General features: G+C 45.7%; 2 protein-coding genes across 9 annotated transcripts; both read left to right on the forward strand.

Moving 5' to 3' along the window:
* Positions 1 to 227: 227 nt before the first annotated feature.
* LOC146341688 (uncharacterized) lies at positions 228 to 12,749 on the forward strand. 7 transcript variants are annotated; one of them, XM_084805171.1, is made up of 5 exons: positions 228 to 466; positions 1,680 to 1,792; positions 5,874 to 6,776; positions 7,949 to 8,078; positions 10,620 to 12,749. In XM_084805171.1, exons 3-5 carry the CDS (start codon positions 5,946 to 5,948, stop codon positions 11,108 to 11,110), a joined length of 1,452 nt encoding a protein of 483 aa, XP_084661297.1. In that variant the 5' UTR covers positions 228 to 466; positions 1,680 to 1,792; positions 5,874 to 5,945; the 3' UTR covers positions 11,111 to 12,749. The 7 variants fall into 7 exon arrangements, 6 of the variants coding, with proteins under 6 accessions (XP_084661297.1, XP_084661299.1, XP_084661298.1 ...); XR_014783869.1 differs by lacking the exons at positions 228 to 466; positions 1,680 to 1,792 and adding an exon at positions 2,271 to 2,456 and having other exon boundaries at positions 10,620 to 11,661; positions 11,776 to 12,749; XM_084805169.1 differs by lacking the exons at positions 228 to 466; positions 1,680 to 1,792 and adding an exon at positions 2,284 to 2,456 and having other exon boundaries at positions 10,620 to 11,135; positions 12,135 to 12,749.
* Positions 12,424 to 26,708, forward strand: LOC146341689 (uncharacterized). 2 transcript variants are annotated; one of them, XM_084805163.1, is made up of 5 exons: positions 12,424 to 13,210; positions 16,014 to 16,118; positions 21,542 to 22,415; positions 23,608 to 23,779; positions 25,498 to 26,702. In XM_084805163.1, exons 2-5 carry the CDS (start codon positions 16,027 to 16,029, stop codon positions 26,343 to 26,345), a joined length of 1,986 nt encoding a protein of 661 aa, XP_084661289.1. In that variant the 5' UTR covers positions 12,424 to 13,210; positions 16,014 to 16,026; the 3' UTR covers positions 26,346 to 26,702. The 2 variants fall into 2 exon arrangements, with proteins under 2 accessions (XP_084661289.1, XP_084661290.1); XM_084805164.1 differs by lacking the exons at positions 12,424 to 13,210; positions 16,014 to 16,118 and adding an exon at positions 20,140 to 20,318 and having other exon boundaries at positions 25,498 to 26,708.
* Positions 26,709 to 27,611: the final 903 nt, after the last annotated feature.

Here is a 27,611-nt window from a genome sequence, read left to right on the forward strand (position 1 = left end):
CTGCCCATTTAACCCTTTCTCATCTTACTTAGCAGAAACTAGGGCTTCGTTTTCAGCACATCTCGGCGTCGGGAGCTATTTTTCAACTCCAGGAACCTCAATGATCGGAACCAACGAAAGAGCAAACAAGAAGTGCCTCTGGGCATAGGCAAAGTGCCTTTCCATCGCCCCCGCATAATCACAGACAATTTCCACACATCTGGGATCACTAGGGGGAAGGACTTCCCGGGTCAGAGGGATGTGGTTTCCGGGCAGCTTTGAGCCCCGGCACCTCTTTTTTGATTTGGAAATTAACCGCCGGCAGAAGCTCAAGCAGAATAGCCCGCAGCAGCAACACTGGCTAAAGTTGCATTCTCAAGACCACTAAACCCAGATCAGTGTTACACCCTTCAGCCACCCTGCCGTGGCTTGTGTACAGTGTACGCTGCTGGGCAGAACTTAATTTCAGCCAGGGCTCACACCAAAGGTATAGTTGCCCCCTTCCCTGAGCTGCTGCATCCGTTGTAACGTCCTGCTCTAGAGGAACCGGTTGCACCTGGTCCTCGCCGCTGTTTGCTTTGGATAGCAGCAGACCACAGAAATGGGCAGTTCATCAGCTGCTTGATGAAGAGTTCTGTGTAACCTGGAGACTGGCTGGGAAGGGATAGAAAAAGGACCTCCAGGACGGGGGGCAGGAAGGGAAATGGGGTGGGAACTAGCCAATGTTTATTTGCCTGTGTTACTGTCTGCAGCTTTAAAAAAAATTCACTGCTAGGGTCTGAAGATTAGGTGGGGGAGGGAAACTTGCCAGACCTGTTCCAAACGGGCTAGATTGAGATCTTGGGGAGGAACATTCCTTTAATTCAAGAGAGGGGTTAGAAATGCTATTCAGGAGCCTGCTTTTTTTTTTTCTTACAAAAATTAATAACCGAGTATAAACAGTGGGTGGAGTTAACGACGCTTTCCAGTATAGCTTGCAGACGGCAGCTTCAAGCATGTCATTAAATGAATAACCCCGCAGCCCTATACACGCTTATTTCGGACTAAGCCCCCCACTGAACGCAGCGAGACTTGCTCCTGGGTAAGCATCCATAGGATCAAACTGCCAACGTAATATGAGTTGGGGGTAAACCGTCTGTGGCCCGAAGGGAGCAGTATATAAAAGTGTACTATTTCATTGCGGATTAATGAACCCCATTATCTGTAATCCGTTGGTCGCGGGACAAGATTCAAAGGGCCCGTTTCCTGTGCAGTCCGATCCTATGCATGCTTACTCAGAAGCAAACCCTGCTCACTTCAACAGGGCTTGCTCTCAAGCGACGTTGTGGTGGCCTTAATAGACTTGGAGAGAACAGGATTTCGCAAATGGCGCTGCTTTCCTCGCATTTTTCTGAAAAAAACTGAAAATACCTTCTTTTGCAGGCCTGAAGGCACACAAGTTCTCTTTTGTATCTGATCACCCTGAGGCTAGGTCAAAGACGCCAGTAACCCAGGTTGCTGAGTGTGCATTTTAAAAAACCAAATCCTAATTTTGAAGGGATTTGCTTTGAAATAAGTGTGTTTTGAATTGGAGCCTAACTAGTCTCAGGAGGAACTCGCTTGATTCACTCGCTTGAGCCATGCTGCAATTATTTCTCACATGATGCACTTATTCTTTGCTTCAGAGAAACTGAAGTTGCTATCCTAAACCCTCTTCCTAGGTGGTAAGACCCACTGAGCGTAGTGAGGCTTACTTCTAAGTCAACAGGCATAGGATTCTTTATGAACAGAGCTCCGGGCGTTTCCCCGTTGCGTGACAGGCAGAAATCAACTGGTAAGGATTTCCCGTCACTGCATTTCCATGCTGAGAAAAGCACCATTGGTTGATCTCTCTCTGTTGCAGCTGTAAAAAAAAGCACATAATCTATTCTGTTATTGTAATGACTCATCACATTTTTGTAACAAATGCTTATCAATCCACATAGTTTTGTTGTTTGTTTAAAATCCAAGCCTCTCTACAGGCTTTTCAATCTGAATAATATTGTGCAAGTATTTCTGAAGGTGACTATTCGGCAGAAGGAAATGAAAGGAGCCAAGCGTCTGCCCAGTTGATGGCCTTCTTTTGTGTAGCCAATGCATTCTCCTGGGCTGGGCTTTTGTTTGCATGCACACCGACTGCATACATTCTAATGCAATGTTCAGCTGTTTGTGGCAAATACAAAATGCCCTGAGACCATATGAGTGCAATGAGGCCTAGTCACCTGCACAGCCTTTTTTGATCTGAGCATGCTGGGAGAGGGGTGGAGGTTGATGATATCAAATTCCAGAAAGTGAGGGATGCAAAGGCAAAAGAGGCAAGTAAGACCTTGGCCATCTGAAACGAAGAAATAGCAGTGAAGAGCACTTTGGGGCATTTGAAGTGTGCAAGCTGACAGACACTGGACTGGTCCTGCATTTCTTGGCTGACAAGAGCACAGTTGTGTATGAGAACCAGGCTTGTAAGATTTTATTTTTTTCCAGATTGTGTTCCATTTTTTGTATTCCTTCCTGGCATTGCATTGATTTGCTTCCCTTGTGTGAGTTGATTGGGACTGGTTTGCTACTTCAAAAAATGTATTGTTCCAACACAAATGTAGTTTTAAAAATGTCCATTGCCTGGTGATAAAGCAATTGTGGGATTGAGAGAATATAGCGTTGAATTTTGTATGGTCCAAAGATCTTGGGTCTTCAAATCTTAGAAGATTTAAATTGTATGCAGAATGAAGTATTAAGGGCCGTACAAGAAGTACAGAGAATGATTCCAACATTATACTTGCACTTGGAAATGGGGTTTGTGAAAATACATCACCGGGCTTTTAATTATTGGTTAAAAGCTCTTGGGCATGCCAAACATATAGGTTAGCAAAAATCTGTTCTCTGGATCAAAGAAGAATCAGCTTGCAGAAAGTTAAATCTTAATATCAAGGCATAGTTTCCCTACTAAACAAATTTGGATATTCGAAGACCTGCTTCTGCCAGAGGAGTTTAACCTTATAGGCTATGATGTACTCGCTCTGGCTGAAATCCCATATGCCCAATTTTCTGGGATTAAGATCCATTGACCTCAGTAGGATTTCCTTCTGAGTAAAGATATCTACAGTTGCATTGTTAAACCTTTCCTCTCTTAGGACAGTCAAGGTTGCCCAGCGGTATAATCTAATCAAATATAAACCAGGTTTGGAGGATTATCTATGCAGAATTTATACATTTAACTTGAGGGAATTCATTTTTTCCAGATTTCAACTACTGCCATCTGTGGTGTTAGAGAGGGTAGGTCGTCTTGTCTGAGGTTCTTGTATTTATCACTACCAGCCAAACAGGGTCTTCCTTGCTTTCTTTTTCTCACTTGCCCACTGCCGCAGCCTGTAAGAGGAATGGATATGTTAAAGAAAGATGCTAATTGGTCTGACCTCCACAAGATAGGGTTCTTTTGCCTTTTAACAATGACTTCAGGATAACAGGTAAAGCTGCCACAGTATTAATGGCATTAGCAGAGTTTACTCGAGCAGAACACAATTGATTGCATTACATATGTTGAATGAATTTAAAGACTTTTTTTATACTGTTAGATTTTAGATTTCTTGATTCTAATTCCTTTTTCTTGGAGTTTTGTAATTGGCGGTGGCTAAACAATACAACTAACCGAACTAAACAGCAGTGGAAGAAACTTCCTCGCTTAATTCTGTGTCAGGCTTAGAGGCATAGAAGCAGTACTAGGGGAAGAAAATGAGAACCCTACCGATTTGTGCAATTGCTTCAGCTGGAGTCAATTCACATGACTTTGAGTCACCACCCCAAGAATGTCTCTTGCGTGGATCATTGCTGTGTTTGGTGACCACTGAAGAGATTTGTGGTTACTTGGCAATATGTGCAATTCATCTCTCAGCTATAAAATTGCTACAGCACCTTCTGTGTTGCACAGTGGCAGTGCCATAAAAGCTACAAGAGGAAGTATTTGCAAAACCAAGCTTTGCCATATCTGCTCAGTCCATGTTCTCTGCGTTCCAGTTGGTGTGAATTCGAGGGGGAAAGTGTATTTCTTCTATCTCTGGATCCAGGTTTGAGCGGCAAAGTGCCCTCTGGAGAACCTGCTGGTTAGTCCATCAGCCCTGGCACACTTACTTGGTGACAGAGGTGGGCAGCAGCACTCTGACCAGGCCTGGATGGTTGGTCTTGGCCACCATTTTAATTTCCTGCACTGCCCCAGAATACTGCTACATCAGGGGCAGCGGAGGGGGTGCACTGTAGGGAATTTTCTTTTCTCTTTTAAACGTTGACAGATTGTTCACTGGTCTTCTGTGTCATGTCTAGTTTGGCCCTAAGAATTCCACCTCGAATTAAAGCAACATATTTCATATTTTTTACATTTAATAGTGAAGGTAAGTCAGCAGTTAAAGAGAGAACCAATGTGGTGTAGTGATTAGATTGTCGGACTGGGAAAACCCAGGGTCTAGTCCCCACTTGGGTGACTTTGGGTCAGTCACTGAATCTTAGCCTAGCCTACGTCATGGGGTTAATGTATAAGGATAAAATGGAGAGGAGGAGGATCGTGTACACCTTCTTGGAGGAAAAGGTGGGCGTCAGGGTACCCCTTATGATTTGGATCCCCTGAGTAACTCCTTAAGAATCAATTGCCTCCTTAGAGTCCCACCTTCCTCCTTTTAAATTTCCCCTTCCCAATAATGTGGGGCTTAGACTGTAGATGTGGGGTGACTGACCACAACATTTTACTGGTAAATTAAAACAAGCAAATTACAACTAAAGGTATTTACAGAATAGAGCTGAGTGATACAAAAGGCATTAAGAGAAAATAAAGGTTGCAGAAATAGAAGTTCCTCTACCCTAGCTGCACTTAAGACTTCTCCAGGCTGCTTCTTGCTGCTCTGTCTTCAGGCTCTGGTCTTCCTCTCCCTCTGGTCTGCCTCTCTCTAGCTCACTCTCCTTTATATCTCCTCCAAAAGTACTGTTTCATACCTGGAGGAATGAAACCTAACTCAGGAAAACAAAACTTAGCTGGGGAAATGAAACTATTCTTCTCAGGGATACCCCGTCACAACAACAAAAAAACAGGCTTCTAGGCTTGACCCTTTTCCTCACCTCTGTAGGCCTCAAACCTTCATAGTGGGAGATAAATGTAACCAAAAAATACATAAATAAAGAGGAGGAGGAGCTCTCATGTGTCACCTTGCAAGAAAGGTGATCAGGTTGTCCAAATCTGAACCATTTTAGTAAGTTTGTCAAATTCAAATTTTTCCAAAGTTTGTATGCAGGAAAGATCTATAGACCCAATTACATGATTTTGGAGAACTGTTTTTCCAGTGCTTTAAAATAAGGCTTTTTCAGCCCAATCCTAATTGACATGTTTACTTGGAAGTAAGTCCCATTGAGTTCAGCTAACTGTGCATAGAATCAAAACCTTAGGAGCTGGAACAGCCTACTTCAACTATAATTTCTTCAAGTTGCGCTATAGGTTTCTTCTTCCAGTCAACCAATCTTCTTTATTAGTCTTGAATTTAAACGAACTGGCTTGTTAAAGCAGGAAGAATCAAAATGTGTGTCACTTAATCCAAAATACCAGCTTTATACCCCTTTTCACAAGTCAGTGATGTAGCCAGAATCAGAATTTTCTTTGCTGGAGGACTCTAACTAAAGTGGTACTTAGAGCACATGAAAGCTATGTCATGAAGCTACAAATGGGTAGGTTTTTAAAGCCCTTGTTGATTAATACCAATTAATTGAGTAAAGCTTGCATCCTTATTAATAATGTAGCTGAAATTAAAATTTTAACATTTATGTTTATATTTGCTGTTTATTATGTGATTACCACCCCTCCAGCTTGGCATCCCACCCAGTTAAGGCATTTTTCCATCTCTTAGCCTCTCCCGCTGGCAAATTGGTCACTGGAAAGCCTAGCAGAAGTCCAAGGAAGCTCAGAAGCCACCCCAAGGATGAGGAGGAAAATGGCAGCAAAGCGGAACATGGTGGCCCAGTATCTCCAGGGTCAGGCACCGCTGGAGCAACGCATACAGCCGTCGGTGAAAATGGAGAAGGAGCCAGACCCAACAGGCTCCGACTCATTGGGAATATCGGAGGGTTCTGTAAAAACCTATCGTATTGTGCAGGTAGGGACTGGTGGCGGAGGTCTAAGACTGGTAACACCTCAGCAGACTAGAAGCGAACGGCTGGAGGCTCCTCAGTGCTGGGAAATCCAGGGGCAGGAGTTGCCCACTCCGGAGCTTACGCCAGTCCAGTCACCGGCATGGAGGAACCTGCAAGTGCCAGAGCTCACGCTGACAGAAGACGTTGAGACCTACTTGGCTACCTTCGAGGATGTGGCTGAGGCCTGCAAGTGGCCGAAGGAACAGTGGGTGACCCGGCTCGTGCCAGCCCTCAACGGAGCTGCGCTTCAGGCCTACAATAGTTTGGATCCTAGAGAGAGCGGGGATTATGGGAAAGTGAAGGCTGCCATCTTGCGGGAGGACGCCGTCAGCCTGGAAAGGCAGCGCCAGAGCTTCAGGCACTTCCGTTACCAGGAGGCTGAGGGGCCCCGGGACGTCTGCACTCGGCTACGGGGGCTCTGTCATCGCTGGCTGGAGCCCGAGAGCCGTAGCAAGGAGCAGATTGTGGAGCTGCTGGTCCTGGAACAGTTCCTGACCATCCTGCCAGAGGAAATGCAGGACTGGGTTCAGGAGTATCGCCCAAAGACTTGTATCCAGGCTGTGACCCTGGCAGAGCATTTCCTGCTGAAGCAGCAAGAGGGCGAGAGATGGGATCAGCAGGTGAGAGCTTTTTGCCACCGTGACCGGAAGTCTAGAAAGCTACAGGGCTGTGATAGTGTTGCTAAGTTTGAATGTAGAAACCAGCACAGGGTTTGGGGGCCCATGAGCACATCTGACATTTTGAAAAAGCATCCTCACCATAAATTGCCAAGGGGGGTAAACATTTTGTGTGTGTGTGTGTGTGTGTCCCCCTCTGGATTTTCACTTCTCTTGCCACCCTGCTTGTCTGGATTCTCATTTTTCTTGGTCCATTGATTTTAATAGAGGTGGGGGGAAAGGTGCTGAAAAACTTGCCCCAAGGATCCTTGATGGGGGGTGGGCTTCCCTTCCCCCTCAAGCTGTTTTTCAGCAGGGCACCTTCCCCCATTAAAGTCAATGGAGTCCTGGACAGGCAGCGACTTCAAGTTTACTTAGGGATTGGTGGGCTGTGTCTGGCTTGGTCATTCACAAGCTGTACCGTTCTGGCTTATGCTGCTGTGAATTCAGCAGAGATCAAGCATTTTCTCTGGCCTTCCCCACTTCTTTCTCCCCACTCCCATTACAGATATTTGGATCAGCTCTGACCAGTGTTGTAGCAAAGCCAGGTTTGCAGGGTCCACGCAAACTGGGATGTTTGGATTACCAGGAATGATTATGTCATCTGCCACACCCTTCAGGTTTCTCTGTTCCCTATGAGCTTAGCTGCAGTCCTCTCAGCAGCTAGGAGGAAATGGATTTTCCCAGCACCAGTACATTTTTGCAAACTATCCCTGTTGAAATGCAAAGTATGTTGCAGTGGCTTGGTTTTGGATGGGCAATTAAGACACATTTGCTCCTAGTGGAGATGAAAACTGGTTTGTTGAAATGGATCAAAGTAGCTGCCTGCATTTGTGGACTCTTCTTGGGAATGTGGCTATGAGGAATGCCATGATGAGTGCCTTGCTGTCACACTGGCTCTGAGTCAGATCCCTGGCCCACCTGGCTCAGATACTGTCTACCCTGAATGGATGTTTCTCTCCAGGTTCACAGGTAGAGTTGCCAGCACATCTTTTTACACTGATGACTTTGGGGATTGAAACAGGAAATCGCTACCTCTGCCTGTAGCTCTTATGTTCCGTAACAGATGATATATTTTCCTCTCTCCCCTCTGTGCCCCTCTGCCTTGAATGGGGGAGTCCTTGCTGCTGTTTCAGGTGCTAGGGCCGTTTGTGCTTGAGGAGGCTGTGAGTTTCCCAGAAAATGAGCAATTACCATTGGACACCAGGCAGATGATGCTCTGCAGAGAGGCCAAGGAAGAGGTGAACAAGAACCCCACCTCACTGGGTAAGGATTTTGTGTGGCCTCTGCTAATGTATAAAGACCTGGGGGGGGGGGGGATACCAGGAAAAAAAACTATTTTTTCCCAGGGATTTTTGGAAAAATTGGGGGAGAAACATTTTTTCCTGAATTTTCTGTGCATTTTGAACAGATGGAGTAATAGATAGAAAGTGGTGCGATGACACCATCTTCATTAAAAGTTGAGCCACGTGTCCTTCAGAATCAGGTGGGGCAGTCTTTTTAGAGAACTGTACCACTTCAAAATGTTAGGGAAACGGGATCCTCCACGTTAAGAAAACACACAAAAATCCCTTTACTTGTCAGTGAGGTTGATCAGTGGGGGAAACAACGCAGTGTCAGTTGTTTTCCCCACACGTGCCAGTTGCACAACCGGGATTACCCTCATTAGTCACGTTACAGGTTGTCGTGTTGTCCAAACCCGGTGTGCAGCATGGGCGTAGTGAATTTTCACCCACCCTACAACCCCAAATGCAAGCCATTGGTGGTAGCTTGGGTGAAAAGTCACTGTGCCTGTACCGTGCGCTGGGTTCGGATGACACGGCAACCCGCGATGCGGCGTTGGTAATTAGGGTTAATCCTGGTCACGTGACCAGCATGCACCGGGGCAGGGGGGGGAACCAACGCTGCATTGTTTCCCCCACTTGATCATCCGAGCCCAGTCAGTGTGCTGGAGAGAAGCCTAGGCTGAAAATCCTCCTCCCTAGCTGGCTAATAGGCATGGAGTTCCTGATTCAGCTGTGCTAGCCCCTCACCTGCGTTCTGAAGTGGTACAGGCTCACAGGGCCTGTAGTACCATATGATTCAGCTGTACCTGTGGTTCGGCTCAAAGTGTTAACAGTATGAAATGATTGCTGCTGAAGTCTTTAGGGAAGAAAAATGCACTTTGAGGATACTCTCCATAAACACTAGTCGCCATCTTATTTTTCCAGGCCTTTTAGATCCATCCATCTTTAACACTTCTTTTGCCAGTAACACTGGTGGCTGTGCATTTAATATGTTTTATTATTTTTACTGATTTCTTTATTTTGTTACAGATTTTAAATTTCACTGTAAGGTACCCCAGACTAAGATAATTGCAAGTAGTCTCCAATGAGATCAATGTGAAGCGTTAGTCATCACTTAAGTCTCATTGAAATCAATGACAACTCGGTGCAGCTAACTTGCAGTGCAATCTTATATGTGTCTACTTGGAAGTAAGTCCCATTAGGTTCAGTGGGGCTTACTCCCAGGTAAGTGGGTATAGGTTTGCAGCAGTCTGTCTGAATCCAATCCAACATCATGAATTGTGTTAACATGATCTGGAGATTTCTCCCCTACATTTTTCTCAATTCAAAGTGCTGCTCTTAACCTTTTAAAGTCCTACACGGCTTAATACCTGTTAGATTGCTTTATCCCGCATCAATCCACCCATCCACTGATTATCATATACCTTTCTCCAGGTGCTCCTGCCATCTGAACTGCAGTGGGCTCATGCTCTCCTTACTGTCATTGAAAACATTTCTGTTTTCCCAGGCTTTTAAGAACTGTATTTAGCAGTTAGCATTTTTAATTTAGAGCTTATTGTCTATTTGAATGGACTTCTGCTCCTTTCGTTTGTATGCCTAGTTTTATTATTTCTGATTTTTAATTGTATTTTAATTGTTTCTTACTACTTTATTGGTCACTCTGGGAACATAGTTTATATCCCACACCTGCAATATAAATCTAAGTAACTAAATATGCTGCCTCCAGTATTAGAGGCAGTGAGCCTATGTACACCAGTTGCTGGGGAACCTGGGTGGGTGGGTGCTGTTGTGGGTTCCTGGTCAGCCACTGTGTGAACAGAATGGTGGACTAGATGGACCCTTGGTCTGATCCAGCAGGGCTCTTCTTGTATTCTTAAATGGCTGAAGTAGACAGTTCCTGAGCATGTATAAAATTGAAGGCCAGTGTGGTGTAGTGGTTAGTGCTAGACTAGGACCAGGGAGACCTAGGTCCAAGTCCCCAGTCAGCAGTGAAGCTCAGTTGTTATCGCTCAACCAAACCTACCTCGCAAGGTTGTTGTGAGGTTACAGGGGTTGAAGATGGGGGAGAACCATGTACACCACCCTCATCTGTGGAGGAAGGCTGGATAAAAATGAATAAATCTCTGCCCCCTACTAATATGTCATCACAGCCAATGTCCACACATTAAGAAGGCTGGGAAGCAATAGGTTGTGGCTCAGAATAAATGACTTCCAGCAAGCCTTCATTTCTTAGTATCATTCATTTTTATATTTATTTCATAGCATTTTTATCCCATCCTTCAGCCAAAAAGGCTCACAGAGCAGCTTAGAAAATTAAGAAATGACAATCCCCTGCCCACAGGCTTATAATCCAAAAGTCATGACACAAATGGAAAGAGGATTGGGAGGGAGGAGGAAAAATACACATACGAAGTGTTTCCTTCCTCGGTAGAGCAAAGATTCGAAAGCCCTTTTACAACTCAAATTGGTTACATAAAAATAACTATGCTTAAAATAGGAACTCTTTTTTTTCCCAATCCAGCAGCTGATGAGATCCAGACCAAAAATGAGGAAGAGTTTCTAATACAGGAAAGTACGAAGAGGCAAAGAAGCCGTCTTCTGCCCAACTTGCAGCCGGCCCAGTTTGCCCGCCAGAACACCGATGGGCAGCCGGTGGTTAACAAGCAGGCCATTCACAAGCAAGATGCTCTCTTCCCCTGCCCTGAATGTGGAAAGAACTTCTCTCGTAAATCCACCCTCACCCGGCACCGGAGAGTGCACACGGGTGTCAAGCCCCACCAGTGTACCGAATGTGGGAAACGGTTCTTGCACAAGTTCAACCTGGTGAACCACATGAGAACCCATGTGCGGGAGGAATCGAGCCGTTGTGGGTTGTGCGGGAAAAATGCAAAGCGGAATTCAGGCCAGGGGGGCCAAGAGAGGAAGACCGGGTGTTGCGAATGCACAGGAAGTTTTGGGCTGCAATATGGCACAGAGCAGAGAATGCCGGAGACAGGAGAGTCTTTCAGCTGACTCCAATGGAGAGGAGAGAAAAAATGTAACTGACTTGAATGTAGGAAATACATTTTTAGGAAATACTCTAAACGCAGGGACTCATTCTCTGCCCTGGAACTTTCTAGAAGTTGGAACCCCTTTCTGATGATGAGGCGGTTACCCTAAACATGATCAAAGCAAAGAATGCCTTCAGCTGCTCAGTTTGGTTACATGTTTATTTTATTTTATCCCCTTTGCTTGTTTGTTAATTTGCGAAAGCATACTGAGAGGAAAAAGTGGCAAGAACGTTCAAACCTACATTTTATAATATGAAATATGGCCTTTCTAATGCTACTGTAAAAGAGAGCAAAGATAGACAAAGAGCCCTGATGTGTCCATCGCATAGGACCTGTAGCCTACATTAGTAGAAATTCCCCCCTCCAAAATATACCAAAGTGTGATTGAATGGCATCTACCCATATACTGTTCTTAGCTGACAAGAGTAGCTGTGACTATAATTTGCAGGTAATTAATTTCCTTCAAGAATAATAGAATAGCAGCTTTTGAAGAATGGAATCTGACAATGAGCAGTGCAACTTAGGGTGCAATCCGATGCATATTTAGACAGGAAAAAAATCGTACAGCTTCCAGCATCCCCAGACAGCCATGCTTGGAATGACTTTTTTCTGTCCAAACATGCATAGGGTTGCACCCTGATGCGGTGTTCGGAGTCATATTGTTTGTATCAGCTTTTCCCCAACCTGGTGCCCTCAGATACACATCTGGATGGGATTGTATTGCTACAAGCTAAAACTGTCTATATTGGATGTTTCTGGAACATTATATGGATAGATATTACCACATCATATTTTGCAAATTAATGATGAAGTCAGAATTCTGCTGGTTTAGGGCAAACCTCCAGGTAATGTGTGATGGAACGTCACCTTCAAAGGCCTTCAACCAAGTGCCTCCTTCATGGTGACCTTTAACATGACATATTTGATACTGTGATGTAGGTGAGAACTGTTATACGGACTGTCAATTTTGTGTTTCTTTTGAACAGTGTCTGAATAAGAGGAAGAATTCACAAGAAGATTTCTTGTCCATTTGGATGCTTCCGTTATAATTATTTGTGTCAGGAGCCCTCACGTGTTATTCTTTTCTATCCACAAATTTTCCTCTTTTTTTCTTTTAAAGAATTACAAGAGTCTAGGTAAGATCCAAAGAACTGTCTAGCTCTAGTTCATTCTGTATGCCCAAGGGGACTTTGGACTTGTGTTTGTCAAGTGGCAGCTTTCCATACCACAAAGCAAATAGCTTTTGAAATTGTGGTGACTTTCAAGAACATTTTGGGATAAAAAAATGGGAGGTCTACTATTCAAAAGGGGGGTGGGGGTTAAAAAAATCCTATTGGGCATACTTAAAGTAGCATTTTGGATCTCTGTACATGCCTGTCAAATGCATTTCAAGTATTTCAAGGCTAACACTACCCGTTTTTAACCCCTGAATAACACTGTTGATATACCAAATTGCATGTTTGAGATTTTGCGACGGTGATAACGGCATATGTAAATGTTAGATTTTTTTTAAGAAAAGAAAACGGTAATTGTTTTTGTAAAATTTTTATTAAATCTTTATTTTTTTGTAGTTTGCACATTAAAAAAAAGTTTAATGTTGTAATAAGAATTTCCAGTTCCTCAAGGTCCAACTTAGCTGGAGGCTGACATTCTTCAGTTTGTTGTTAACTCTTAGTTTATAGCCCAACTGAATGCAAGAGCAGTGGATATGACATAACTATGGTCATGAACAGGGCTCATGAAGCAAAATTAAGACCAGTCCTACACACACTTACCTGCTAGTAAGTCTAACTGAACTCAATTGGATTTACTTCTAAGTAGACATGTATAGGATTGAACTGTAAGAATAGAGATATACCGATGCATTCCAAACGATTCCCCATAATATAGTTTATTTTGTTTTAAGTTCTATAGAAGCTCTAGAAGATCGAAGGAAATTACAGGCCAGTTAGCTTAACATCTGTTCTGGGTAAATTGGTTGAAAACATTATTAAAGATAAAATTTGTAAGCATAAAGTAGGACAAGCCCTGCTGAAAAAGAACCAACATAGCTTCCACAAAGGTAAGTCCTGTCTCAATAACCTTTTAGAGTTCTTTGAGAGTGTGAATAAACATGTGATCAGGGATGATCCAGTAGACATTGTTTAGTTGGACTTCCAAAAGGCCTTTGATAAAGTCCCTCAACAAAGACTCCTGAGCAAATGTAGCAGTTATGGAATAAGAGACAAAGTCCTCTTATGGGTCAGTAAAGAACTGTTAAAGAACAGAAAGCAGAGGGTAGGAATAAATGGTAAATTCTCTTAGTGGAGGGATCTATATTGGGACCAATGCTTTTCAGCTTATGCATAAATGATGTGGAATTAGGAGCGAGCAGTAAAGTGGCCAAGTCTGCCGATGACATCAAATTATTTAGGGTGGTTAAAACAAAAGGGATTGTGATGAGCTCCAAAAGAGTATCTCTAAACTGGGAGAAGGGGCATCAAAATGGCAAATATGTTTAATGTAAGCAACTGTAAAGTGATGCATGTTGGAGCAAAAATGCTGAAGGCATTTGAACTAGTGGTGTTTGACCAAGAAAGACAGCTTGGGGTTGTGGTGGACAGCTCAGTGAAAAAGACAACCCCAGTGTGTGGCTGCTGTGAAAAAGGCAAATTCCATGTTAGGTATAATTAGGAAAGGAATGGAGAACAAAACTGCCAATATCGTACTGCCCTTATACAAATCTATGGTGTGACCACACATGGAATACTGTGTACGGTTCCGGTCACTGCACATAAATGGGAATATTGTAGAGTTGGAAAAGGAACAGAAAAGGGCAACTAAAGCTGTCAAGGGCCTGGAGCAACTCCCCTACAAGGAAAGGTTACGACATTTGGGACGGTTTAGCTTAGCAAAGAGGTGAGTGAGAGGGGACATGATAGAGGTGTGCAAAATTATGCATCGTGTGGAGATAATGGATAGGGGGACATTTTTCTCGTAATACTAGAACCTGGGGTCATCCCAGGAAACTGATTGGTGGGAGATTCAGGACAGATAAAAGGAACTGTTTCTTCACACAGCACATAGTTAAACTATGGAATTCACTACCACAACACATAGTGATGGCCACCGATTTTGATGGCTTTAAAAGGGGATTGGACAAGTTCATGGAGGAGAAGGCTATCAATGGCTAGTAGTCCTGATGGCGATATGCTACCTCGAGTATTAGAGGCAATATGCATATGTACACCAGTTACTTGGGAACATGGGCAAGAGGGTGCTGTTGCACTCATGTCCTGCTTGTGAATTTCCCCACAGACAGCTGGTTGGCCAGTGTGAAAACAGAATGCTGGACTAGATGGACCTTCGATCCAGCACAGCTCTTAACATTCGGAGGGCGCAATCCTATCGGGATAGATGGCTGCCTCCGAACTCAGAGGTGACCACCTATCCAATGCAAGGCAGGAGAAGCACGGAGGTGATTGTCCCCGCTGTGCTTCAGCCACCCTGCATTTACAGCTAGACGGCTGATTTCAGCTGTCTAGCTGTGGGACCTCGGAGCACGGGAAGCAGCAGCCGGACGACACGTAGGATGTGTCATACCAGCATTTCTGACTCCCCCGCCCTGACACGCTCCCAGGACCGCCCTGTTTTTGCCACTCCATGCTCCTCTTCCAACCGCGGGGCCATAGGAAGCAGCGCAGGAGGGCTGGAGGTCAGTTCTCAGGGAACGGACCTCGGACCGTAGGCTCTGAGGTCCGTTCCCGGGAACTGACCTATTCTATGGCCATCTAGCCACTGACTAGCGGCCATAGGAGTGTTCCCTTAAGCTTTTTTCTATAATAAAATAGGATGTCTGTCAGTGCCGTAGTGCCAAGACTGTGAAACCTAGACACCTGCAGCTTGGTGTGCATAATAAGGGAAGCCTAGGGGTGTGTGCCGCTGGATTATTTTGCTTTTAAAATGCCTGATTTGATTTTAATTAATTTAAATGTGTCCCATGTGGTCAAAGCTTGCTGTAACATATTCAGCCACTGGGGGAAGACTTCCTTTTCTATGGCATACCTTGGCAGTCTATAGAGGAGATTAGGAGGGCAAGGGTCAGAGTTCTACATCTGCCCTCTACTGTTATACATCCCACCCATCTGCCAGAGAATGGAGTGCACAGGTCCCTCCCGCTGGAGGCTACAGGGGCTCACCATGGCAGGGGCAATGCATGGGGTGCCAACAGGCATGCCTTGGCTCAGACAAGATCAAGCAGAACATATCCAACTCTGACAGCTGCATACATTTGCTTGAAGACTTGGCTGTGTCAAACGAAGAGCTGTTCCAATCTGTGTTGAGCTGGGCCCATTCGCCAGTTAAAAATAAGACGAATGTAGGTTACATGTCAAACAGAAATACACAAATACACATTTCCACATCCTGATGAAATTGCACTTCATTCACAAAGGCTCATGGGAAGAGAGGCACTCCCAGTAGACCAGGCTGGGTTGCTTAGGGCTTTAAAGGTAAAAGTAGTAATTTGGGATGTACCCAAAGAATAGCCAGCGCAGTTGTTTTAATATAGGTCTTAACAGACGTTTGGATAGTTTTCCGCAAGGGTCACACTGCTGCGTTCTAGTTAGACCAGAGGTGAGGAATCTGAGACCCTCCATATGATGTCAGACTACAACTTCCATCATCCCTGCCCAGTGGCCACACTGGCTGGGGGTGATGAGCGTTGAATCCAACATCTGGAGGGCCACAAGGTGTCCACCCGCTGAGTTAAGACTCCTGTGGTAAGGGTCATTTACTGTTTCAATGGTATGTTCAATGCTGCTATATTTTCCCACCTATTCTTAACCGTATCCTACTCCTGTCCTTACATTGGTTTCTGGGAGCAGAAAAATAAGAACCATGTCAGATGACCAGCAACACAAATCACTGATATTGGAGAAACCAAGCTATGAACTTCTATGTTTGCGGCCTGGAAGCAGCCTCTTGCAATGGTAAGAAATACTTCAGAGGAGCAATTTCCTGCTTTGCATATCACAGCTTGTGGCAAAACTCCCCACACGGGAGTGGAATCTTGCTGCTGTTTTCAGCCTCAGGTTATATGGTGCGGATTTTGTTCCTTGCTGCAAATCATTGTAGAGATGTGGTAAAGCTATCCTGCAGCCTATTCCACACCAACAATATCATTTTTTAAAAAAAATTTAAAGTACTTATATACTGCTTGATATTAGAAGATCTCAAAGTGGTTTACATAAAAATACAATATAAAACCAATGAAAAACAATACGAGCTTTTCTACACGAGGCTGTTAATCAGCTGTTAATCTGCTGTATCTACTTTCAATTTTGTTGCAGAATTGAGCTCTAAGCGTGTCACGAAGAGCATTTCCTTTCCTGCTACATAACCCCTAAGTGGCACTCTAGTATAGCAGAATAGCACAAATACACAAGAAGAAATTCTGCTTTCTTTCATTTTCACAATTAAATGCCTTATTTTCCCTGCTCTGAAAAACTCCCCCAAAGTGCTGGTTTTAGACAGAAGTGAAACTGGAGGGTCATATCATTTAAAGAACCCGTAAACAACCGTGAGTAAGGAATGACAGGTGCACAATAAATGCCTTGTGTAGAAAAGCCCTAATACATTAAAAGGGTTACCAAAAAACAGTAAAACAGCGCAGCACAATTATAAATCACCGAAAGCCTGAGTAAACAGGTACAATTCCAAAAGGTGTCTAAGACTCGCCATAGTTTCCACCTCTCAAACTACATGTGGGAGTGTGTTTTAGATGGTCGGTGTCACTACCAAGAAGGCCTACTTACATGCCATTGCATGATGGCACACTGCTGGTTGTGGGACAATCAGTAAGACCTCGGAAGAGCTCAAGGATTGATTTGGTGCATACAAGGGAAGATGGTTGTCTAGGAATCCTGGTCCCGAGTTGTTTAGGGCTTTGAATGTCAGCAACAAAACCTTGAGCATGGCTTGGTAGCTAATAAGCAGCCAGTGCAGCTCTTTTAATACAGGTTAAAGGTGTGTATAGCTAGCTGCTGCACTGAGCATTTTAACGTATTCTGCACTAGCTGCATTTTTTGAACCAGGTGCAAAGGCAGCCCCACATGGAGCAGGTTACAGTAGTTTAACTGTGAGGTTACCAGTGCATGGACCACCATGGCTAGGCTATTCCTATCCCAGAATGGGTGCAGTTGGTGCACCAACTGAAGTTGGTAATGGCTGCTCCAGGGCACTGAGGTCATCTGTGCCTCCCGTGAGAAGGTTGAATCCAGGAACACCCCACAAACTATGTACTTGCTCCTTCAGAGGGAGTGCAAGCCTGTCCAGAACAGGCAAATAGCCCAATTCCCAGACCTGAGAACCACCCACCTGTAGGAACCATTGTCTTATCAGGAGCTTCAGTTTATTGGCCCTCATAAGCGACCCAAACAAGTCGTGTGGGGTGCCGGTGAAGTGGCCTTGCAACGTGTGCATCCTTTTAAGTTGTGCTCCAACCTCCTCATGCACAACTTTCCCCAACCTGGTGCCCTCCAGATGTTTTGGAGATGAGCTCCCATCAGCCTCTGGCGGCATGGCCAGGGGTCAGGATTTCTGGAAGTTGTTGTTCAAAATCTCTGGAGGGCAGCAGGTTTGGAAGGCAACTCTAGAACGTTGCAGAGGAGCCTGTGGCGTGCTTCTTGAACTGTGCACTGCAGCCTCAGGATGGTAAAATGGTTTGAGCCAGTTCTGCATGCTTTGATTCTGCAAATGGTCCTTTGCCCCGTAGGCTAATCTCATGGATATGAGCTGAGATCCAGGTTCTTCCTCTGTAAAATAAGGAATAACAGTGAACCTCTCCATTGGGGGTGTGAGCCTGCAGTCCTATACCTGGGAATAAGTAAGCATGCATAGGTTTGAGTAAACATGCACAGGGCTGTGCTGCATGTAAGACAAGGTTTGTAAGATATTTTGTGCATTAATTGGAAAGTGCTACAGAAACCATGTTTTCTGATAAAAACAAGTTTGCTACATTTCTGGATGCAAAGAAAGGCCTTTGGCATTTTTGCTGTTTTATGTTGGGCCAGGGAAAAGGTTCCTGACCTCTTGAACTAGACTGCCGCAAGCAGACCTCTGTGCACCTTACACACTGTCAAGCGAAGTTCCACGCTGAGGAAGCACTGCGCTTTATTCTGAGTGACAGGGATCCTAGCCAATCTTTATAGCACAGATACTGAAAAAGGGTGTATATGCAGGGGGTGGGGGGATAACCCTATGATATCTGCAAATTATGAAATCCTATAGCAACCTTACCCAACTTGGTGTCCTCCAGATATGTTGGACTACAACTCCCAGCATCTCCCAGCCAGCCATGTTGGTTTGGAAGTGCTGGGAGTTGTAGTCCAACAGCTGTCCTATAGCAAGCTACAGAGGTTGTTGTGTTTGTTTTGTTCAGTCGTTAAGTCGTGTCTGACTCTTTGTGACCCCATGGACCATAGCACACCAGGCCTTCCTGTCCTCCGCTCTCTCCCGGAGTGTGCTCAAGTTCATATTCATTGCATTGGTGATGCTATCTAGCCATCTCATCCTCTGCCATCCCCTTCTCCTTTTGCCTTCAATCTTTCCCAGCATCAGGGTCTTTTCCAGTGAGTTTTCTCTTTTGCTTTCTTTTTCATTTTCTCTGGATTACAAATGGGCCATAAACTTTGCCATGCAATGCACTTTCTCATTACCTCGCTCTCTTTTTAGAATCTTGCGTAAGGATGTATCGTTTCTGATCTGTTGTATTGTAGCAGCTAAGGGATTGGGGTTGTGAATTATGGTCCCCAGCTCAAAACTTGGCCATACCAGAAAGTCTCTTTGTGATTGTGGTCTTAGACAAACCCCCTCCCCTCTCTCTCAGCCTCAGCCCCTTATCTGTATTAGGGGCTAAATAATAACCCTGCCTTATAGGGTTATTGTAAGGATTACTGAAATAATATAGGTCAGAATATTTTTTGAAATATTCTCAAAGTACTAGATCAGTGTTGTTACAATATAGGCAGGTGCGTTTATATGTACAATAATGTACATGTAATGTATATGTACAATAAATATATGTAATTTAAAATGATTGAAACCTAAGGGGAAAGCCACTGGAGGCTTGCCAAGCAGGCCCAGCCGCGTTAGAGCCACTGTGCTTTTAAGAGCAGTATAGAAGGGGAAGGCTTTCACAGGGTGCAGCTTTTCCTCTGGATTTCTGATGGGGAAAGCAGTAGGTGGTAAACAAAAAACAAAAAACTCCCTTCTATGCAACTCTGGAGTCCTCCAAGGGATCTGGTAACCCCATCACTGTATCCATTTAGACGCCAAGTTAAGACCCTTCCTCTTTAAGCAGGCATTTCACCTTCAATCTGTCCCTTTAATTTTACTGCTGGCTCCTCAATGTTTTCAACATTAAAAAAAAATGTTGTTAATGTGTAATTATTAATGTGATACTTGTCTGTAGTATTGTTTGTATTATTTATTTTGTTGTTGTTGTTGTTTGGTTTTATGACTGTAAACCACCCTGGGGGCATTTGCCAGTTGGGCGGTATACAGATGTAATAAAGAAATACAGAATAATAATACCATAATATCACCGCTGGCCTAGAAATTATGCATTATCTTCATCATCCCTTAGTAACACTGATGGCCTAGAAACTGTGCATAAAGTTGCCCCTGTTGCTAGATAAAGCTGCCAATTCCCCGCCGACACACACAGGGGCGGGGGGGGGGGGGAGCTCCCATGCATTTAATGCTGCATGTCCGCGGGCACTCAACCAGTTCCCGTATGCATGAAGACTCGTTGAAGGCGGCGGGACTTCTAGCACTCAAATGGCAGAGGCACAGGAGAGGGGCGGTATAAGGTGGCAACCTAGCACACCTTTTGTTTTATAGCCAACGTGTACTGGTATATCCAGCCCATCGAGCTGGAGGGGAAACCTAGCGAAGGGTTAACCAGACCTAGTTTCCCCATGACTGACAAGGATCCCAGCCAATGCCAGTGGCATGGAGAAGGGGGGATTAACCCTGCGCACGCTGGTTCCTGTGTCTCCAGGAGGGAACACGCCGCTGCTCCCTCTTTGTCTGCCCCCCCAGGAGATGCTTTTGGCGCTGGGCGGGCCGCTCCCGCCACCTGCCCAGCGCAGCCCCTGAACTGCTTGCACCTAAAGGAGAACGTACAGGTGGGACACCTTGGCAGAGTTGCTCCCTCCCTTTTGCAGCTGCTGTAATGCCAGATATTGGCCAGGCCAGTCAGACACCCAGGGGCATCCCGTGATTGCAGTACCGTTGGAGGTGCATCTGCTGGCATTATTTTGATCCTTAAATAGAACTGGAAAGGAGGTTGCTAGTCCCTAATGATCACTATAGGGCCTTTAAAAATTTAAATCCTACACTTCAGTTTCAGTTTTGAGTGTGTTAGAAAGCTAGGGCAGGAGCGAACCTATGAGAGGGATGCTGGGAGTTGGAAGACTCTTTTCTGGCTAAACATGGATAGGATTGCACCCTGAGAGACTGAGCTGTGACCCCCAAAAAGTGCCTGGTCACCTGCCTTGTGCCAGGAAGCGCCCCCAGTTCATATCTTGATCCTGCCATATACTCACTAGGGAACCCCCATTTTCCTCTCAGCGCAAGCTTATGCGAGACTCCTCGGGAGTAAATCTTATTGGATTCAGTGGGGCTTGAAGTGTTACAGGATTGCAGCCTCTGTTTCCTATCTGTGATGTGGGGTTAATGGTAGAACTGATCTGTCTTCCAGGGCTGTTGTAAGGATTATGGAGATTTAACAATCTAAAAATGCTAATAATATTAACAATAATAATAAGTGTTATTTTTATTATTAGACGATAAAGAACCTAGCAGACAGCTGCCAGTAAATATGCACTATGGATATTAAGGGTACGAGTGGATCTTTAAGCTCACAGTGTGAATTAGCCTCCTCTTTAGGGCACAATTCTATGCATGTTTAGACAGAAAAAAGTTATACAACTCCTAGCATGCTGGATATTGTAGGACTTTTTTTTCTGTCTAAACAAGCATAGGATTGCGCTCTTAGCATTCTGTCAGACTTGTAATCATGTTTATTTTTTGGTGCCAGGTGAAGACCTTTTTATTTTCCCAGGCTTTATAGTTATTCAGCTTTATTTTTTAATGCATCATTGGGTTTTTCGACATTCACGCTACTGTTGGCTTTTGCTCTGTTTTTTAATCTGTTTTTATGCTGTTTAAAAAAATTTAAGGTTTTATATTTTATGGTGTATGTGGGGACTTTAACTTTTGTGAACTACCCAGAGAGCTTTGGCTCCCGGGCAATATAAAAATAATATACTAAATGAATAAATTCAGAGAAAACTCATTCTCTCACCTCCTCCATTCTGCTTTCCCACATTGTTGGCTTCTTCCATAGCCTGCTCAGGTGGGTGACCCTTCCAAGCAGAGAGACAGGGAGCAAAAGCCAGACCACAAATCCATGTGTGGTAATGTCTGGGGATGTGGCTTTCCTTGAGCCTGCTGGACCAGTCAAGGTGAAGATGGAAACGGAAGAGTCAGAGAACACCGACGAGTTGGGCGAAGAATGGAACGCTGCTGGAGATGTCTTGATGGTAAATCCATGCAGCCAAGGAAGTCCCCATTCATCCCAGCCTGGGCAACAGGAGGTTAGGAAAAGCCAACTTAGGGTCTCCCAACATTGGGAAGAACAATGTGAGGACATTCTGCAGGCCCAACAGGTCACCCCAGACCGTGTCCCCGCCCCAGGAGGTGAACCCTATTGCCAGCTGCTTGGGGTGACATTGGAGGATGATGTTGAGGCCTACCTTGCCAGCTTCGAGCGAGTGGCTGGCACCTGCCGGTGGCCCAGGGGGGAATGGGTCGCTCACCTCGTACCATCCTTAAATGGCAAAGCCTTGCAGGCCTACAGCAGCCTTGACCTCAGCGAGGCCAGAGACTATGGGAAGGTAAAGGCTGCCATCCTCCAGGGTTGCCACGTCAGCACAGAGATGCAGCGCTTGCGCTTCCGGCAGTTCCGCTACCAGGAGGCCAAGGGGCCCCGCGACATCTGCGGCCAGCTCCGGGAGCTGTGCCGTCGCTGGCTGAGGCCGGAGAGCTGCACCAAGGAGCAGATTCTGGAGCTGCTGATCCTGGAGCAGTTCCTGATCATCCTGCCAGAGGAAATCCAGAGCTGGGTCTGGGTCCGGCATCCAGAGAGCTGTGCCCACGCCGTGGCTCTAGCAGAGGAGTTCCAGCAGGGGCGGCGAGATGCAGGGGCACTAGAGCAGCAGGTAAAGAACATCATGGGGTATTTTTTTCCTTTGTGGGTTTTGTACCATATAGTTTGGGGGCTGCAAGGGCTAAGGAACAGACCCAGTCAGCCCATGGGTGAGATGAAGCAGTTGGGGAGGGGGAGTGTGTTCACTTACACGTCTCCAAAACAGAGGAAAAGCATCGCCCCAAAAAGAGGACAAAAGTGGACACCAATTTGCATAAGGCTTGCATATGCTAATATATGCAAATTTAAACATAACTATCATTTAGACATACAATACATCTCACCATAGTGGGGAAGACTGATCAGGTGCTGCTTCTTTATGAGCAACTTCCAAGGCCCTTGGGTGCTCCCCCTTCTGATGGTTCTTTATCTTTAAGCTGAAATTGCACAGAACAGCCCTTCAAATAGAGGATGCCTTCAAAACAGAGGACTGTCCTCTGGAAAGTAAGACACCTGGCCACTGTAGGGGATTCCAGAGGGATACAATATTCTGGGTTCCAACCTCCATCCATCTGTTTGGCATGTTTAAAAATTACCCCAGACAAACTGCATTTCCTTGATCCTGTGCTGTGGGCTTTTGACAAGAATAACTCACCACTTCGCTGGCTGTACTTCCTTGTATGTTGGAGTAACTGCATGAGATGCCCTCCCAACATGGGGCTTTACTTCATATTCAAGGCCTAATGAATCTTCATCTTTGGGATGCAAATCCCCTCCTTCCCTTGCAGCAGGCAGATTGGCTCACTTGCTTTTGCTATCCAGGAGTGTCCATGACTAAGCTGTGTTTATTGAGCTGCACAAGTGTGTCTGCTAGCTAGAAGCTGAAACCGTGCCTGCTCTTATTCTCTGCTGGTGGCCGTCTGGCTAACTGAATTATTCTTAAAGACGCACAAGAGGGCAGCACTTAGTCAACACAGGCCAAAGCTGAGTGAAATCCAATAAATGGTACAAAGAGGAATTTATTAAATAACCCAGTACAGTTTGAGCATCAAAAAGCTCTTCCAGGGAAAAACCTAAATTCAGGCAGAAAAGTATCTTACTGAGAAGTGGTGTCACTACAAGAGAGTCTCCAATCTTACCATCTGATTGCAGATCTGTAGTAGCTGCATCGACCAAAAAGGCTTTGCCTGTGGATTAGACTGTCTCCAATTGGGACATTCCCTCTGATCCTGCCTCACTATTGTCATGTTTGACTTTATTTCCAGATAACAGTAAGTGTCAAAGTTGAAGACATGACCTCAGCAGAGATGGAGACCTCTGAAGCGTTATCGAGGTCACAGCCTCCTCCTCAGCACATGCCTCAGGCAAGGCCTCAGAAAAATAAAGACAAGTGGCCTACAAACTCTAAAAAGGTTTCCTGGATACCGCAGGACACAGGTGACTATGACGGAGGGTCAAAAAGGCCGTGGCAAAAGCTTCCCCTCTATTTCAGGCAGGTATATAGCCACCTGCTTGGCTTCATGTAATTAAGTACACGTTTATTTCTGGATGTATTTATTCATATTTATATTCTGCCTTTCCACAAATGTTGCCAAGGCTTCCACTCAAGGGAAAAATTAGGGGACAGTGCTCTTCTTCTTCTTCTTCTTGGCACAAGTAACTAACATAAGTATATGTAGGCAAACCAGGTTAGTAAAAACATTTTTTTAAAAAATGTGAACCTAATTTTTGTGGATTTGTTAGCCAGGCTGCTGTGAGTCGCAGAGGAACAGGAAGATCTGCAATGTTTGAGCTCCATGTTATTTTTGAGAAAACATGAAAGATCATGTTACCATGTATGAGAAGAAAAGGCTGAATTTAGTCCATGGCTCCCCAGACTACCTTAGATTTAAAACAGGGTTGAGGTACCTTTTTTCTGGTGAAGGCTGCATTCCCTTTGAGGGTGATCTGTCAGGGGCCACATGCTGGCAGGAGCTGGTGGTGGGCAGTACCATTCATTGCCTTTTCTTTCTTTCTGCCACCCCTATTTCCCCCTTTGCCATCAGCATGAGGTTAAGCCAAGGGCCAGAGGTTCTCCACCCCTGGTTTAAAAAGTAATTTGAGCTCTGGAGGTCATAAATAGAGGAAGTAACTTCATTTTCTTATTTCCCTAGGCCTGAGACTGGGTGATCTAAACCTAGAATTAACCGGGGTGGGGGTGTTAATTGATTTCAGGTAAAAAGGTGAGGGCTTAAAACATTTCTGGCCTAGTGTGGGTTGTGAAAAAAAACCCATTCCTTGTTTCACCAGAAGTGGCTATAGAGTATGCTTTTTTATTTATCTATTTGTTATGTTTATATCCTGCCATTCCTCCAAGGAGCCCAAGGCAGCGTACACATAGTCCTTCTCCTCTCCATTTTATCCTCACAACAACCCTTTGAGGTAGGCTAGGGTGAGAGTCAGTGAGTCATCCAGTGAGCTTCATGGCTGAGTGAGGACTAGAACCCCAATCTCATGAGATCCATTCCAAAACTAACTGCTAAACAAAGCTTCCATGCACACAACAGGTAACTTCCTTCTGAGTACCAGCCATTAGGGACAAATGACAGGAAATGACCTTTCAACTTCAGGACCAGGCTGGGAACTTCCCAGAGGGCCAAGGCATCTCACTGGCTTCTGTTAGACATGTGCTGGACTTCAGTGGGAGCTAGAAAGACCATTCTTGCAGTGTGAGTTCAGAAGGCTGGGTGGTTCTGGGTTTCATCTCGGATGTAAAACCTCCTCCCTAATGCAGGGTTGGGGAACTTGTAGCCCTCTAGATGTTTCTGGAATCCCAACTCCCATCATCCCTGACCACTGGCCATGCTGGCTGAGGCTGATGGGAATTGCAGTTTGACAGCATCTGGAAGCTGGTGGCTCCTATTTCAGTGGGGCGGTGAATCCGCTCTGGGTTTGTCAGGAACAGTCAGACATCTAAAGAAGCTATCCAAAGTGCCAAACTCTATTCCCAAAATGGGTTCAACACCTTGGATGGCTCCTTTAGAGTCCTGACTGAGACCCAGAGCAGATGTACCACCCCACTGAAATAGGAGCTTCTGCTGGCCACAGGTTCCGCACCCCTGCCCTAACCTGAAAACTCAGTGCATGAAGTTAGGCCCTCTTTTTTTCTGACCTAGGAGGAGAGAGGATTGTGCCAGGAGGTGCAAGGTCACCAACCAACGAGGAGCCGGAGAATCTCGCTCTTTCAAGGGTTCTCCAAGAGGCTTCAAGTGAGAGGTCTATCCAGGAGGAGGAGGAGGAAAAAGAAATTGTAAAACAAGGAAATGCAGCCATAATTGTGCAACGACGTCCGCAGGGTGTATCCGAGACTGCAGGTGGGGACCCAAGAAAGAATGAGTGCCCCATTTTCGTGAGAGATAAGCCCCACAAATGCAGGGACTGTGGGGTGAGCTTCTGGGAGAAGCAGGAGCTCACGGCCCATGGGAGGACACACGAGAAGGACCGGCCTCACCCCTGTGCTGAGTGTGGAAAAAGCTTCAACCGGCTGACCCACCTGAAAACGCACCAGAGGACACACACGGGCCTCAAGCCGTACACCTGCGGGGAGTGCGGGAAGAACTTTGGCCACCTCTCCACGCTGACCACGCACCAGCGGCTCCATACCGGGGAGAGGCCATACTCATGCGACGAGTGTGGGAAGACCTTCACGAACCCGTCGGACTTGAACAAGCACCAGCGGTCGCACACGGGGGAGCGGCCATACCCTTGCGGGGAGTGCGGCAAGAGGTTTAGCCAGCTGTCCAACCTGACCATGCATTACAGGAGCCACACGGAAGAACGGCCATACCCTTGCGGGCAGTGCGGCAAGAGCTTCAAATACCTGGCTGACCTCACCGTCCATGAGAGGAAGCACACCGGCGAGAGACCTTTCCCTTGTCCCCAGTGTGGGAAAGGCTTTAGCAACAAGTCCTCCCTGGCGCGGCACCAGAGAATCCACGCCAGGGTCCCAGCCAAGGGGAAATGAGAATCCTCTCACACAGAAGCTCTGCCACGACCTTGTGCGTATAGTTAGGCGAAGGTGTACATCCAGCAAAAGCAGCCTTCCCAACCTGGCACCCTCTCCATGTGTCGCTGTGCACATGTCCTTTGGAAGGGGTACATTAAACCCACCCACTTCCACAGCCTCCATAATTACAAGAGTCCACCAGTAAGTGCAGGCAGCTTTTATTTTATGTATTCATTTTATTTACAATATTTATATACCCCTCCACACCAAAGATTTCGGAGTGGTGAACAACAAGATAAAAGAATAAAACCCCATAATTAAAACAGTTAAAACATTTTAAAAGAACAGATTCTGAATTTAATAAACGGCAGCTGGTCACTCAGAGAAGGCCTTTCGAAGTAGCAATGTCTTCAGGAGGCGCCGAGAACAACACAACTTCTGCGCCTGCCTGACCTCCAAAGGTAGGAGTTCCACAGGAAGGGGGCCACCACGTGTACTTTATTTGTAAACCTTTGCCTCCAGTTACAGCACTGGGGCCAAGCCAGCATATAGACATCCAACTCAGGGAAAGGAATTACGCCTTCCTCCCCTGGCTTTAAATTACAAAAATGTAATTTAAAAAATGTAACTCTTCCCTTTTGAAGTCCTGGCGTTTCAGGTGGCCCCCCTTCACAGCTTTTCCTCGCTGGCAGTTGTCCATTCCTAGGGAAATAGCTGTCCAGACCCAGCTGTGGGTGTGGCTCTTCAGGTACCTCAGAGAAGGCACTAAGCCCCAGCTTGGATGTGCCTGAGGTCTTCCTGTGGATGCCAGCTGGCAGTTTCCAGGTCTCCCAGCAACAGAGGCCCTGGGTGGTGGTTGCAGGTGAGGCCCTCTTTCAGCATCTGCCTTGGCCGAGAGCATCTGTCTGCCCTCTTGCAAACAACTCTCACCAGCCTGCTCCTCCCCAGAGCTTTACAGCAGCACCTTGATGAGGCCCAGCTGTTGCTGCTGAGGCCTCACTCTCCCACAGCTGTACTGTGCTACCCTTATCATCTGGAGCCCTCCACAGGCGGTGCTCCCTTTTAACTTTATACTCAGGCCCAGCTCCCTCTGCCTGGGTGTTTTCAGCAAAAGAAGGATTACTTGGTCCGGTGAGTCCTGGCAGGCTGTTACAGTTGCTCTGCAAGCCCCATCGTCCCCATGGCCATTCTGGCCAGGGATGATGGGAGTTGTAATCCAGCACCTCAGGAGGATGCTTGCTTGGGGAAGGCTGAGGAAAGGCGTAACACAAGGCTGTTGAACCT

The sequence above is a fragment of the Heloderma suspectum genome, chromosome 6 (genome assembly GCF_057233095.1).
Source record: "Heloderma suspectum isolate Gila_16-S chromosome 6, 16-S_ref, whole genome shotgun sequence".
Lineage (NCBI taxonomy): Eukaryota > Metazoa > Chordata > Lepidosauria > Squamata > Helodermatidae > Heloderma > Heloderma suspectum.

What these genes read in the sequence shown, in the direction of transcription:
- LOC146341689 (XM_084805163.1), top strand. Translation starts at nt 16,027, where the DNA reads ATGTCAGATGACCAGCAACACAAATCACTGATATTGGAGAAACCAAGC. An exon ending in GGAAGCAGCCTCTTGCAATG is followed by an intron (nt 16,119 to 21,541) that starts GTAAGAAATACT and finishes CTTCTTCCATAG; the next exon opens with CCTGCTCAGGTGGGTGACCC. An exon ending in CTGGATACCGCAGGACACAG is followed by an intron (nt 23,780 to 25,497) that starts GTGACTATGACG and finishes TTTCTGACCTAG; the next exon opens with GAGGAGAGAGGATTGTGCCA.
- LOC146341688 (XM_084805168.1), top strand. An exon ending in GCGAGAGATGGGATCAGCAG is followed by an intron (nt 6,777 to 7,948) that starts GTGAGAGCTTTT and finishes CTGCTGTTTCAG; the next exon opens with GTGCTAGGGCCGTTTGTGCT. An exon ending in CAAGAACCCCACCTCACTGG is followed by an intron (nt 8,079 to 10,619) that starts GTAAGGATTTTG and finishes TTCCCAATCCAG; the next exon opens with CAGCTGATGAGATCCAGACC.